Source organism: Gigantopelta aegis, chromosome 4 (genome assembly GCF_016097555.1).
Source record: "Gigantopelta aegis isolate Gae_Host chromosome 4, Gae_host_genome, whole genome shotgun sequence".
Classification (NCBI taxonomy): Eukaryota; Metazoa; Mollusca; class Gastropoda; order Neomphalida; family Peltospiridae; genus Gigantopelta; species Gigantopelta aegis.
This window is the reverse complement of record NC_054702.1, coordinates 103350899-103367069: the sequence shown is the minus strand read 5'-3', so window position 1 is coordinate 103367069 and position 16171 is coordinate 103350899. Positions and strand designations below refer to the sequence as shown.

Genomic DNA, 16171 nt, shown 5'->3' with positions numbered 1-16171 from the left:
GTTAATGAGACTAAGAAGTAAAGTAAAATAGCATTTTGCATCTTAATTCCAGTGCAGAACATGGATGCCAAATCATTTCATTGTATTGCATTCCACACATTCGACTTTAGTTTTCTCTCCCTGTCTCATAGCCCTATAATGTAGGCTAAATAGTGGCAAGAATATGGCACAATTATGTAATATAAATATAATTAAATGAGGGTGCTTTTCCTTGCATGAGTACTCGAGTGTACTTGAGTACTTGTAGAGACCCAAAACTATAACACTCAACTGACTATTTACTGCTGATTTAAAACTTTTAAATTAAGCCTTTTATATATGGTGGCAATTGAATATGGTTAATATTACTTGCTGTTAGTCAAGTTGGTTGCTTCTAGTGTGTGTGCATGTGTCTTGTCATTGTTTTAAATTCTGGATGCTAATGACAGCACACAAAAATGGTCCAGTACAACACGAAAATTAACTCATGAAAAATAGTTTTATATGCTAGTTCAGTTCTAGTTGCATAAGAATTTTATTGTATGTAGATCAAATAAAAGTGGCACACTATAAATAATTTTAGGTGGGTTATTACACCATTTATATCAGTTTTATTAGATAATGCGCACTGGGAACTGATTTGGCCTGGTGAATTTCTGAAAGCTTGAAAAGCAGACAACAAAGAATAGTGGTGTGCAAACTTAAGATGTAGTACGAAACAAAACGCGTTAGAGTTACATCCCTTTAAAGCGTGGAATTCGAAGGAAGCGAGAGTCACGAGACAGTGATTAGTAATCTAATTGTTACTATTCTTTTGTTATCTGTTAACTAAATCTATCTCTGTTTTTTGCCGCATCAGTTTTATCAGTTGGCAACTCTAAAATGTCTTCTCTTCTGATATTGCTTTTGGTGTGTTGCTGTTACGAGGCTTCAGCCTACGATGTTAAACGTTGGAAGCAGTGCACGGGTAAATTTGTAAATTAAAATTCTGTCTTTTATTTAAAAACATGTCTTAATGAACTTATGCTATTTTAGAACTAATGTTAAAAAAAAAGTTTCAGTAATTTTCATTCAACATGAATGTGATATTTATTATTACAGTTTTTGTGGACATTAAGTAGTTTAAGATATCTGCTGTGAAACAGAATTCGTTGTTGGACTCTTATTAGCCCGAGTACTCCGACTGTAAGAGAGCTAGACGGACATTTGGACATAAACACGCTCTCATTACAGTCAGAGACCAACCTATGTCTTTTTTTGGCAATTCCTGACTACCAAATGGTAGGCAACGAGTCCCGCTCTAATACCACAACAATCTTATGTTTGACGTCAAATACCTTTACATCAATCATTTTCGAGTTAAGTGATACAAAAAAATCCACATATTAATCACTAATACACTTACTACAGAAACAAACCCGACAGCACCCACATTCAGGTACGCTTCGTGACACTCCGTCGCAACAATTGCAAAGCTCGGCGATCTATTTCGAGACGTAGACCACGTGATCGCGCACTGGGCGATTCCGCCTTGTGCAGCAGTTACAGGGGCCGTCTCATATCAAGCGAAGTTACAACATGGAAGAGTTGGCTAATGCCGTTTTGGATGAATTTGGATTTCATTACGTCATTAAACCAAAACAATTACACATTATTGATTCTATTTTGAATTTGAAGGATACATTTGGGGTGTTATCGACAGGATACGGCAAAAGTATGTGCTACATACTGCCTCCTCTTATGAGATGACCCCTGTAACTGCTGCACAAGGCGGAATCGCCCAGTCTCGAAATAGATTGCCGAGCTTTGTAATTGTTGCGACGGAGTGTCACGAAGCGTAGCTGAATGTGGGTGCTGTCGGGTTTCTTTCTGTAGTATGTGTATTAGTGATTAATATGTGGATTTTTTTGTATCACTTAACTCGAAAATGATTGATGTAAAGGTATTTGACGTCAAATATAGGATTGTTGTGGTATTAGAGCGGGACTCGTTGCCTACCGTTTGGTAGTCAGGAATTGCCAAAAAAAGACATAGGTTGGTCTCTGACTGTAATGAGAGCGTGTTTATGTCCAAATGTCCGTCTAGCTCTCTTACAGTCAGAGTACTCGGGCTAGACTCTTATATTATATCCTGGCGTCATATGTTTTCGATACGATAAGCAAAAAATTAAAATATAATAAAAACAATACTTCGTACATACAATACTACTTTACCTTTCTCAAGTCACATTAGTTTATTGTAAAAAAACAGTGATAATTTCCCATGAACATCAAATTTTCCTCCAAAAATACTAGCTGCTAAGTTGTACAGGTGTTTCCGCTATATTTTCACAAACGTCATATGTTTTCGATAGTTTCATTGGCTGTCTATTTTTGTCCTTTTTATGGCAGTGAAGGATCTATACTCCGTGCAATAATTTACATCAAAATCTTCTTTTGAAAATAAAATCATATAATGTTTGTAACTTGTGAAAAATATTGAATAATCTTCAGACCAATAGACAGTGTTCATTTAAAACATATTTACATTATGTTTTCGTCATAGGTTAATGTCTACTCCTCTTGTTATACGTATCAACGACACCTAAAATCAGACTGTCACCTTAAGTACTCTGACAGAGATACAGAACTATATATTTTCAAAAAATCTAATTCCACCAAACCACCTTTATTTGTAGTAAATGTAAATGCACATGTAAACATGTCCCCACCAGAAATTACCGAAAAGATCTTTGCTGTGAATAACATAAGAGGTAACCAACCAGCCTTCCATAAATTTTATTGTTCAGTGTAATGATCACGTGGTATATCTTCGAACTTTGGCAAGTCAGATGTCAGTGTTGCAGACGATAACTTTGCAGGGATTTGTGATACCTGGATTTCGCTATGTGAGGCATTTCATTAGTACCAACATATTGCATTACGAAAAACTGATAACATGCACACTATTTATGGTATTATAATTAAAACATAAAGTTGGCAGCTTGACTTGAAGCATTTTTAATATTGTGAGGTAAAAGAGACTTCGTTGTTTATGTTTAGGCTGATAGTGACGTAATATCTCGCATAATCTCGCGATACATGCAGTTACAAACAAAGTATCGAAAACATATGTCGATCGAAATTGTATGACGGTACAATATAATAATATATATAGAAATTAGAATTATAGAATTTAGATTGTAACTAAGTTGGCCACATATTATGCAATACTTACATGACATGTGAAACACCCTCTGGGAACTGGATGGTACAGGGGGATGTCTGTCCCCAACCACACCAGGGGAAAAAAGTACTTTTTTTGTGGTCCTACACAAGAGCCCTAAATAGGAAGTAAAATGTGGCCTGTTGTTATTACAACAGTGTCTTGTGTATCAGTACACTGGGCATTTTGCTCAAGTATGCTTAGGAAGTTGTCATGTTGTCCGTGTTTTTAACAAATTAAAGTTCAATTCCATTTTCAATGTTTAATCAAGTATCAACATATTTATTGTTAAGGGTACAATTTTTTTTTTTTTTAGAATTATCAATAATTATATCATAATTTTTAAATAATTCACCTGCTTTAGTGTATATAAACGCGAAGTAGGTCAGCCTTATTGATATTAAGAATGTTAAAACGAGTCTAAAAACAACCTTTCCCGTATTTTTAAAATTATAGTTAACGGTATAATTATTTGTTGGGTTATTTTTATTTAAACTGAAATTTGAAAAGAAAAATACAGACAAATGCAAACAAAACAAACTTTTTACACCTTAATTGACAGTCATTCCAGTTCACAATTGTCACATTGTTACCAAAACAAAATAACAATAATAAAAGCAAAATAAGATTAACGTGTGTGCACAATCTACCCGAGAAAAAAATCCATGTAGGCATCTTAGCCATGCATGACAATGGACATGTATGTATCTGCAGTACTGTGCCACTCAAGAAAATATTCTGAAATTGATCACGAGATGGGTTATGTTTGATCGTTCATTGTCATGGTAATATTTTTTAACAAGACAAAACAAAAAAAGTACTAAAATAATCCTGGGACAATAGTGTAGCATTTATGGGCTACAAAGTGAGGCCATGGGCAGTTTATAAATAGCGAGGTAACCGATCCATATCTACTGTGCTGAATCACTGGACATGCAAATCATTTTGGATACAAGGGGGTTTCCACATTTATGGAGTTTTAAAATGTTTATTTACTACAGACATAAAACAATTTGTAGTGTATCTCAGATTATGCACTGCTTCATTGGTGAGAGACACATTTTATTAAGTATTTCAGTGTTCACACAGAGTATTACATATTTTGAAGTCACTAGCCACAGGGCTAGTGGTTTGTGAAAACCACTAGCCCACCAAGATAAAGCACTAGCCCAAATTCCTGATCAATTATAACTGGATTTTTATATAATTTTTGTAACATTACACATTTACGAGTATAACAGTAAAATAAAACACACTTAAATCATGTTGTAACTTTCAGTTTTTTGTCGTGTCGTACGTTTGGTCTTTTGTCAAGTGTGATCCATCGTCATTGTCCCGTTTTTACTTTTGCACTCATCCCTGGGAAAAATAATTGAGCAAACTCTTAGTTGGTATCTAAAGACACTATCAAAATAATTAAATTTAAATGAGGGTACGACAGTGTGACACACAGTAATAGATGTTTCAGTGTATTTGGTAATTGGTTATATATTTAGGGCCTTCTATTTATGTCGCCAGAAACGGTGATGACAATTGCTCAAATACAGGGCATTATCCAGTGTCAGACCGATATTAAAAGAATATAACAGCGACATCTAATCCGTTGTTAATTGAACAAAAAAGGTATTATCTTGTATCGGCAGCTGTGACGTATTATCCAAACCGCTACACATAATAGGCCAAGCTGAGTCATTGCATATGCGGTTACCATTAAAGTAAATTGTTTTCCTGATTGCCGATAACCACATGTCAGCAAAGTGTTAAATTAGAAAACAATAGGTAAATAAAACACACTGAAATTCAAAGCATGGCTGGGGTTTACTTGATTGAGATTAACCTGTCGTCGCAATTGGTGATTTCCAAATTATTAGCCTAAAACATATGTGCGAGATTAACTACCACGTGACGTGTCTAACCAATCAAAACACGCATGTCATTAGACTTATTTCCTGTGCCAGAAACTTGAAAGGGAAAGGTAAACAATGCATGCTGTAACTGACAATGTAGAGATAGTATGTTACTGCAGTTTGCAGACCTAGCTCAAGTGGATTATTATTATATACTGATTGCGTTGTTAATATTATTCGATGACAAACGTCACAATCAAATTTATTAACGAAATTTCAGCCGAGAGAAAAAGAAAAAAGAAGGAAAGAAAAAACCACGATCGAGAGATAACGAGAGGAGGGGGGGAACCACTAGCCCTGCGGGATAGTGGTTTTGCGTTTCTCACTAGCCCGAACTTAAAAACCACTAGCCACGGGCGTCGGGCTAGTGGATTTGTCGAACTCTGGTTCACATAGAAAATGGTCTTTGAATGCGTAGGTGCGCCGATACACCGGACAGCACTGTATTATAATAATTTTATAAAGCAAACCAAAAGAAATGTCTTGCTGAGAAAAAATATGGTCTGCTGGAAATAAGACAACATGATGTGAGGTGAGGGTTTACTTTAGTCAAAGTTTAGAAAAATGTATGAAAAGTTAAAACATCAAATATGCATTTTAAAGCATTGTGGAATCAGGGAATCGAAAATCCCATTGCCCGATGCCCGTGCCAAGTGGAATTTTCATGTCTGGCAAGTAATTATGTTAACTGCATATGTCCTATGATAAGTGACTAAAGTAACACCTAAAACTTATTTTTATATTGTTACAAATCTCGGTAAATCATTTGAAAAGAGTTCTGATTGTTAGCATTTACATAGTTCTAAGGAGAACTAACCCTAACCCTAAATGCTGGAACAATAGAAACTCTTTGCCCAGCGTGTTAACACATCAAAACTGAAAACAATGTTTTTGGGTAGAGAATGTTAAACAATATACTCGGAAGTAATGATCCATGGACCAAAATCTATCAAATATTTTGAACCATTGCCAGCCATAAAATAATTGCTCACAAGTATTTGTGCAATTAAACCAATTGCTTTCAAGATTATTACATTACTGTATTACTATTACATTAAATGCAGTATTGATTACCTTAAGAATATATGGGGCAAGTGAATATCTGATTGGCACTTGCCCTGTGGCAAGTAATTAAAAAAAAAAAAATTGAACCCCTGTGGAATTAAGCTATAACAGAATCAAAAGCTAAATACTAAAATAGCAGATAAGATAAATCTACTTACGTGTCATATGTCTCTTGAAAAATGACCTGAGATTTGTGGGTAGTTTTTGCAGTTGACGTTCCATTTCACCTGCCAGGTGTAAAACATTTATTGCTTTTCGCAGACCACAATGTTGAGCACTGCACCTGTATTTTTGAAGCAATCTTAGCTACAACATATTGTAACTAGTTCAAGCTAAATACGAATGTCGTAGATTTAAGATTTTCGAAGGTATCGTAAAGTTCTCTTAAGAGTATCATGATTTATGATATTTGTCGTAAACAAAAATGGGAACTCACATTAAATGGAGATAGAAAAGATGGGGTATTTCTCGATGACATCATCAAGGAAGTTCCCTCTAAATGTCATCTCAGTACAGCTGACTTTCTAGAATGGATACTATGCAAGTGTTCGAACCACCAACAAAGAGGCCCTGTAAGGAAAACTAATGTTCCATAGAATGGAAATTTTAATATCGGATGTGAGGAAGAAGTCCAACATTCTTTTCTTTTGGCTGGTTAACAGTGATTAGGCTACATTAGTCCCAGAATACAAACTACTATACATAAATCAACTTTTAAAATTATTTGATTATGAATATTTTAGACCAGTGGTAAAGCCCTTGCTTACCTAACATTCTGAAATATTGTTTGCGGATAACTAGTAAATTATAGGCCAGGTTGGTCCCTCCTCCCTAAGTTCCTTGCCTGTTCTACATTTCAGATGACTTTAAATGTACAGTGATCAATTTATCTGCAGCATCTTACATAATGCATATGATATCTAGTTTATTATTCTAGTTAATTGGTTTTTTTGGTGTTTTTTTGACAGATCCTCAAAAAGGGAAAGTGTATAGCTTGGAGTCTTCAGAAGTCTGTGATGCAAGCACATGTCATTTAAAACGAGGAAGCAATGTCACTTTTACGGTGCATTTTTCATCGGGTACAGTATAGCTTTATTATTGACATTGTAGATGATGTACTTGATGTGTACAGGCCTCTGACACTTGATCATTTGTTCACCCATTTATGAATTAAACAAAAAGAAATTCAGGTAACCCATTTCTTTTTTCCAGAACCCATTATATCGATGTAAATGAATCAGTGATGTCCTAAATTAAATGCTTGAATGAAAAATGTTAAGTAAAATTAAGATTTGAATGAGCGACGTGTGAATAAAGATCTAGCTCTGGGTCAGCTGAAAAGTTCGCCATATTATCTATTAAACTTCAAAAATAGCAGAAACCCAGTTATTTTGTAATAAAATATTACATGAAATTATTTTGCCAAATTAAAATTCGCCGATTGTTTTTTTAGTTTCGCAGTTGGCGAATTTGGCGAGTGCCAGAGCTATCCCAGGTTATTTCAATGTTTTTAGGCCTACAGTGTGTAAACTAGTTACTGTCAAAGAGTATAATCCGATTGCTTTATTAGAAACCTACTTAGCTAGCCCAGGTTATTTCAATGTTTTTAGGCCTACAGTGTGTAAATTAGTTACTGTCAAAGAGTATAATCCGATAGCTTTATTAGAAACCTACATAGCTAGCCCAGGTTATGTCAATGTTTTTAGGCCTACAGTGTGTAAATTAGTTATTATCAAAGAGTATAATCCTATAGTTTTATTAGAAACCTACATGTATATCAACAAATAACATGGGATATACCTGTAGGTGTAAAGCATTTGCTTGAGATGACATGGGTCATATAAGAGCAAATGGTGTCTGATGGGCTTAGGCCTATTTTCCATTAACATAGTGCGAGTGTATTGATAAAGTGCATCAACACAGTACCTTTACTATATATGTAAGTTTTTCAGTGCAGTCACGTCATAATGTGAAATATTTACTTTAGGCTTAAAAGTACACTTCCAAAATTTTGTATAATAATCCAAATTTGACAAAATGTAGATATGAAAAAGCACATTTGTGAAAAGATTCATGATAAATTGCACACAGAATCGAGTTTATGGAAGGTGGGAGCTTGACTTCTTCCCATCCTATCGGCCTCGGTGGTGTCGTGGTTAGGCCATCGGTCTACAGGCTGATAGATACTGGGTTCGGATCCCAGTCTAGGCATGGGATTTTTAATCCAGGTTCCGACTCCAAACCCTGAGTGAGTTCTCCGCAAGGCTCAATGGGTAGGTGTAAACCACTTGCACCGACCAGTGATCCATAACTGGTTCAACAAAGGCCATGGTTTGTGCTATCCTGCCTGTTGGAAGCGCAAATAAAAGATCCCTTGCTGCTAATCGGAAAGAGTAGCCCATGTAGTGGCGACTGTGGTTTTCCTCCCAAAATCTGTGTGGTCCTTAACCATATGTCTGACGCCATATAACCGTAAATAAAATGTGATGAGTGCGTCGTTAAATAAAACTTCCTTTCTTCCCATCCCACCTGGTGCCTCATGACTGGTTCGTAAACACCTTGGTGTGTACTGCAGCCCTCGACATACCACCTGGTGCCTCACGACTGGTTCGTAAACACCTTGGTGTGTACTGCAGCCCTCGACATACCACCTGGTGCCTCACGACTGGTTCGTAAACACCTTGGTGTGTACTGCAGCCCTCGACATACAACCTGGTGCCTCACGACTGGTTCGTAAACACCTTGGTGTGTACTGCAGCCCTCGACATACCATCTGGTGCCTTATGACTGGTTCGTAAACACCTTGGGTGTGTACTGCGGCCCTCGACATCCCACCTTGTGCCTAACGACTGGTTTGTAAACACCTTGGGTGTGTACTGCAGCCCTTCCCATCCCACCTGGTGTCTCACGACTGGTTCGTAAACACCATGGTGTGTACTGCAGCACTTCCCATCCCACCTGGTGCCTCACGACTGGTTCGTTAAAGGTAGACTAAACTCCCAACAAGAGCCTTATGTGTTGGAAAGATGCATACCCGGACCACCAACACATACTGACACTTTAACAAATGAAAAACGCGTAATTTTAGAATTAATAAAAAAACATGATTATTCCTGCTAACTGGGGTCAGCCATTTTGTTTCGGTTTTGTGACGTCCGGTGGTATAGCTTGGGGCGAAGCGATGTCAGCTCAGGTCCAACTTCTCTATTATGCACAGGGTAAACAAATGCTCTAATTTACGACAAGGCGCACCTGACTTGTAAAACAGTATAATAAACTATTTAACTAAATATATTTCAATTTGCATCAATATAACGAAATTGAATTATAGTATTTTTCTCTTTAAAAAAAAAAGCAGCATATTATTAGGCCTATTGGTAGGATATGTTCGAGCAAACACAACCACTCAAATACCCAAGTGATCATTTTCTTTTCTCTGGGACTACGTAAATTGGTCAATTTTGTGATTTTAGATGGGGAAAGTACTTAATCAAGGGTTTTACAGAATTACTTACAGTAATAAAGCTGGTAAAGTCAATTACGATTTGAGGTTATCACACAATACCCTGTGATATTAATAAAAGAGGCACATCTTTTTAGTGTGTCTAGACAGTGTCTAGGGACCGTCTAAACAATCAAGAACCACAGGTACATGCCACGGAAAGAAAAGACCAATTAAGCAAAAAAACACTCCCGACTATTATTTCAGTACGTGGGTTAATTTATATACAAAATATAATAGTTATTTCAACACTGACAATGGTGGTTTATTTTGTATTGAAAAATAAACCACATATACACGTTGCCGTGTTACTGGGATAAATATTATTACAGAACATTGCGATGCATCCGCAAAAATCAGGTATGTTTTGTTTCTTCAGTTCGAAGACTAATTCCTGACGTTGACACATTAGGTATTACGTAACCACCAGCTCGCCAGAGGGCGTAGTCACTGGGAAGGTACAAAATGGCTGCGCCCGTTATATATAATAGCCGTCACATTTAACTGTTTTATTAATTAACTATACAATTATACTTGTTGATATTAAGCAATAATGTGCATTATGTATCTTTGAATATGTACACCAGTCCAAAAGCCTTGCTTTAGCATTCCTTTAACACCTTGGTGTGTACTGCAGCACTTTCCATCCCACCTGGTGCCTCACGACTGGTTCCTAAACACCTTGGTGTGTACTGCAGCCCTTGATATCTGCAATAGCAATCTGTTCTTGACATGTTGAACCATAACTTAGTATAAGCACAGATATGTTGAAAATGGGGGAAGAGGGGACCCTTTCGCCATTAGATTTTTAGTTGTACCATCTGATGTCGACAGTCCTATGACCAAGTGGTTAACAGAATTAAAAGGATTAACTATTTACTGATCGGAATAATAATAATACATGTATGTAATATTTAATAGAAAATGTTTTAGTTGAAAGTTTTTTACTCTTTTTTTTTTCTCCAGGTGAAGCTGTAACTAAAGCTAAGGCTGTGGTGTATGGTTACATTGACGGAATCAAAATAAAATTTCCTCTTCCAAACACTGATGGCTGCCAAAACTGTGGCTTGACTTGCCCACTGAAAAATGGACCAAAGTATGCTTATCACGCTATGGTTCCAGTCCAGAAAGCATACCCAAAGGTTACTTTAATTTCTAATCCTCTAATTGTTTATCGGTTTATAAAATTAAAGATTATTGTTGTCACATTGATGAAGTCAAAAGGCAAGATAAAAGTACTGTCTAAACTGGATCTGTTGTTAAGAGGGTCGTCTTTTAGAATTTAGAACATCCAGGACCAAAAACTTAGCCAGTTTTGACGGGATTCTCGTGTGTTCAGGATCTGGTTCTGGTTCTGGTTCTGGTTCAGGCAAGTTTCACTCTTATTACTTTTTCAATCGATGGAGTCAACGGATGTGTTTAACTCAAATGTTAGGTGTTCATATATAGGTCCATATTTTACAAACTAGGAGTCTTAGATCAAATGTTAGGTGTTCATATATGTTAGGTGTTCATATATAGGTCCACGTTTCACAAACTGGGAGTGTCAGATCAAAGGTTGGGTGTTCATATACAGGTCCACGTTTCACAAACTAGGAGTCTCAGATCAAATGTTGGGTGTTCATATACAGGTCCACGTTTCACAAACTAGGAGTCTCAGATCAATGAAACAGCCGTGAATGTTCACCTCAATGCATGTTTTAAAAATTAAACGTTAAAATTAAAGATTTTTCAATTTTAACATTGTGTCCTGGATGTTACATCATAAATTATAAGGCCCTACCGGTTAAAACCGGAGGGGACTATAGGTTTCATCTCCATCCTTCTGTCTGTCTTGTCAGTCTGTCTTGTCTGTCTGTCTGTCTCAGTTATTATAAAGTTAACTTTCAACTTCATTACCTGAATGCATTGTTTTAGCATTTACCATAGTTTGACACCCAATAGCCGATGTATTTGTCGTGCTGGGGTGTCATTAAACATTCATTGCCTGAATAGTCAAATTTTGGTATCTGTTTTTATGATCCCAAATCATTTTCTTTTTAGGTGCTTTTATAATTTTATTATGATTGGTACCTAAAATATCCATTTAAAATGAGAGAGAAACAGATACCGGTATTATATAAAAACATGATCTGCTAGATGTGGTTCAGAGTAAATAATACTGAACTGCAATGTTCTAAAAGCATTTACATTTAACAGTTTTTGCTTCTTGTAGATCTTTAATTTGGCTCCATCATCTATTGTGATGTGCTGTCTTGTTTCAGATTAAACTGGTGGTTATATGGTATCTGATGGACCAGAGCGGGAACAACATTTGGTGCATTGATGTTCCTGCTGTGATCACCGATTGAATACACTTCCGATGTTTAAACTTTTGTTTTCTATTACCTGTTATTGTAAAGTTAAAAAACTACTGTTTCTAATCATTAGTAAGAATTGGGTGTATTTCTCCGAGTGTATTATTTGTTAATTTGAATCCTTGTTTTAGCTTGCTTATTGCATTATCTACAAGACCGTTACCAGATCATTCCTTCTTTTCTTTTTCTTCTTTTTATTTTTCGTTAACCTACATGTATGCTCAACATGTGTCTCAATATGTGCATAATGTTTGACTTGCCAGTGTTAGAGGAACAAAATTAAAGATAAAAAACTAATATTTTATGATTGCCAGGAATACATTCATGCAACAGTACTTTTCATGAGAAGAAAAAAAATACTGCCGACAGTTTTGCAACAAATGGGCTAGTAGTAGTATGAAGAATATTTCTTACATTTTCATTGTTTTATAATTGTTTCTGTACCATTGCTGTGTCATTATGTATGTTGTGAGGTTTCAAAATGTTTACCCAGTTCTTACTGAGAATGAGGCCTGTGACATCTCCACTGTTTTATGTGTAAATGATATAAACTTTCATGTATGTGAACCGAGTGATAGGTACATATTCGGAAGACATTTTCTAGTTTGTATGAATAGCTACTCTGAAAATATTTTCTAGTTTGTATGAATAGCTTTTAGTGCTTGTTGTTAATATTCTTATACATTTCGTCTGATACAGCTGTCATTTGCATTGGTGGGAGGCGACATTTCTCCAATTGTAAATGGAAATCTTGGTTATCATTGGTAAACATTTACTGGAATTATTTGTTTTTGTTTATTTTATTTGAACAGGTGTACATTTCAGATCTGTTAATATTTTTTTGATTTGTGAATTTTTAGTTGTTTCTTGGCTGTATATTTTGATGAAGTGTAAAAACAATTGTACAGAATAATTTTTTAAAACAAGGACACAAAGTACATTAATTACATAGTTGATGTTAAAGCAAGTTTTATTTAATGTTTATTGGGGGTCATTCTAATGCTTTAGAAATTTGCTTATGTATTTCTGGTACAAATGTTTTTTTCAATTGCATTAATTTAATATTATCACATTTGATCCAAACTATATTCTTGGCTTTTCAATTGTATCTGTATATGTACATGTACACAAATGATGAATATTTTTTCAAAGAAAATAATTTTTACAATAAACTTTAACATATTTTCAGATTTTTTTTTTTTTATAATTGCAAGTTTGATGTAAAATATATTAATGTGAAATTCTGCATTACTTACATTTGCTTTCAGGCCTCCCAGACCTATATTTCCTATATTTTTTATAGGATCCTATAAAACTCCTATATAGAGATTCATTTCCTATATTTGACTAAATTGCTTTGCCAAAATGCTGATGAATAAAATATGTTACCGAGTTATATTCGCAGTGAAAGGTTGCCACCCTGTCAGAAATTCAGAAGATGCTTTGAATGTGGGAGATCTATATCGAGTGCCAATCAAGATACTGCTCACCTGATGAGGTGAGGAGGATTTATTACTGATACAAGATGCACCAACTTTCAAAGTATCCTGGATATGGGCATGGACTGCTGGCAAGCCTTGGTATGTAATTGTTGACGTAGTAGATGGTATCTTGTGTACATACGCAAGGTAAGAACATACCATTAGCAGGGTTATATCTTAAACAGTAGTCCGGTAGTCTGAGACTACCTGAAAATTAACTGGACTACCTGAAGCTGCAAACACTAGTCCGTTGGACCACCTGACATTTTAAAATTTATCTAGCACAGATGTAACGTTTTTTGGATCGCCTGACCTATTTCAAACAGCAGAAACAGGCTTGTTCAGAAAACAGTTATATTGAGTACCGTATATAGCTGTGTATTAGCCGACTTTTTGATACAAAATTTATCAAGTCAAAGGCTGGGGTCGGCTTATCTAAGGAGTCAACATTTTATTGGAAATGTAAAGTTAGAATAGTGACATCACGGCTTGACTCGATCTATTGTCATTATTGTGCTCTGCATTTCCGCTTTCATAAAGGTTCAATATTGCATTTTAACACAAGCTATTACAAATAAAAGATATTAAAATTGTATATATATGTTCATCTTTAATAAATGTTGGTGTTTAAAAGTTATTTAGTAATATTTATCTGTTTAAACAACAATAAATGGTGACCGATCAAAACAATTTCGGAAAACTTCGCAGGTCACGTGTCATTACAAAACTGCTTACTAAACCGGTGAACACGTTAATTGTTCCAGCTTCATTTGTTTTGTTTGTCGGCTTGGGATTAATCGACACGGGTGGTTGGGTATGGTAGGGTATAGCCGACTACATGTAGTAATGAAAAGACCGATTAGCACAATCAACAATGCAAACAGTCACTGTGTTTTTAACGTGTGGCTGCAATCAAGAATGTTTAGGTATATTTCGCTATCTTGGTACTTATATTTTACGAGAAATAAATTAACCGGACACCGTTTCTATAAACAGAAATCGGCTACTTCTTCCGGATAAGTTTGCTGTGACAAATGACGTTTGAAAGCAGATGTACTTTGTCATTTTGTAGACCACACAGACATCTGACTTGGTTAGTTTTATATAGGGGGGTCGGCTTATATACACGGTCTATAATTTTAAAGCCGATTTGGAGGGTGAAACTAGGGGGTCGGCTAATGCATGGAGTCGGCTAATACACAGCGATATACGGTATAACTTGACTGGACCCCATCATATCACATTCATGTACAGTATGCGATGAACATTATTTTGGTCAGAACTTACCGCATCCAATCTAAAATGAACATGCGCGAGTTACACATTTTGTAGTCTATGCAATCTTCTGCTAAAATAAAATCATCTTGAATTTGGAACATAACCGCTGGATTCCTCACACATTTTCATAGAATGGTAGTTTAATTTACCAACGTCGCGTCAGAATGAAAGAACTGCAAAATTGACCATTCTCAGAAAAAACCAATATATCGATTGGCAGTTGTCGCAGGTTTTCGTAAAACGGTACACGCACCATCAGAGTTAAATTTAGGCAAGGTGTGCTGATAGAAATGCCGATATGGAAATTATCGATACGGTGTATATTAATTTCCACTGCGTTACAAAAATGCCATCTCCCCCCCCCCCCCCCCCAATTTTAATGCAAAACTGCTTGCATGTTTCAATCAACTATTCATCTCAGGTTGCATCATTTAATAATATTTATTATGTTCAATCTATTATCTAACATTAAACAAATGTTTTGATTGAAACAATTATAATAGTTCTACTTATATCTAATCAGTTTATCAGTAATGGATCACAATGAATAAGATTGTTCGAGATAAAACAAATAGTTTAAAAATATGAACCACCTGAAACTTCAAGGGACTATCTAAAATAAAAGCCAGGTAGTCCTGTTAACACGCTGAAAAAAAAATGGTGAAGATCTAACCCTGATTAGTAATGTAAATGTCTTTAGAAATCCGTGTAAAATGCCTATAATCATGATAAACGGTCCAAATTTTCCTATAAAACCTATATTTTACCAAAAAATTCCTATAAAACTCCTATATTTTGGTATGCAAATTCCTATATTTCCTATATTTTAATATGTGCAAGTGGCTGGGAGGCCTGTGCTTTTGTCACGATTATGATGGGACATTCCTTTCCTTTCCAATCTATATACTATGTTGTAAGTTGTATTTTCAGATAACTTGACTTTTGTGATGGGACATAACCTAAATGTGCAGAGAAAAAATGATTAAACATTTGAACACTGCAGTATGAAAAATTGTACCCTTAAACATAATGTATTGAAATGATAAACTTTCACTAATTAAGATAATAATTACAATTCTATTTCTAATACATTCTTAGTTTTACTAATTGATACTAAACACTAATTATTGGTAACGCAAGTCAAGCAAAATGTTTTACTGCCTCTTTTTTTTTTGTTCTTTCATTTAGAAGTTGGACCAGTCGTAATGTAGAGAGCAGCCTTCGCTTATACATTTGTATATTCCTTATTCTTTATAAATGTTGAAACATTTCTCTTTTAGAAAACATTTCAATCCTGGGTTGTTGTTTTTTTTGTTCACGGTTTGAAGAGGGGGCCATTATCTAGTAATCAAACTGGAGGGAAAAACCCATAATAAATAATATTTAAAACTATAGACA

General features: G+C 35.4%; 1 protein-coding gene across 1 annotated transcript; it reads left to right on the top strand.

Annotated features, from left to right (window-relative positions):
* The first annotated feature begins 717 nt into the window (after positions 1-717).
* On the top strand, positions 718-13198 carry LOC121371640 (NPC intracellular cholesterol transporter 2 homolog a-like). Its single transcript, XM_041497674.1, has 4 exons — positions 718-946; positions 7124-7234; positions 10624-10799; positions 11922-13198. The coding sequence occupies exons 1-4, from the start codon at positions 862-864 to the stop codon at positions 12006-12008; spliced, it is 459 nt and encodes a 152-aa protein (XP_041353608.1). The 5' UTR covers positions 718-861; the 3' UTR covers positions 12009-13198.
* The last annotated feature ends 2973 nt before the right edge of the window (positions 13199-16171 follow it).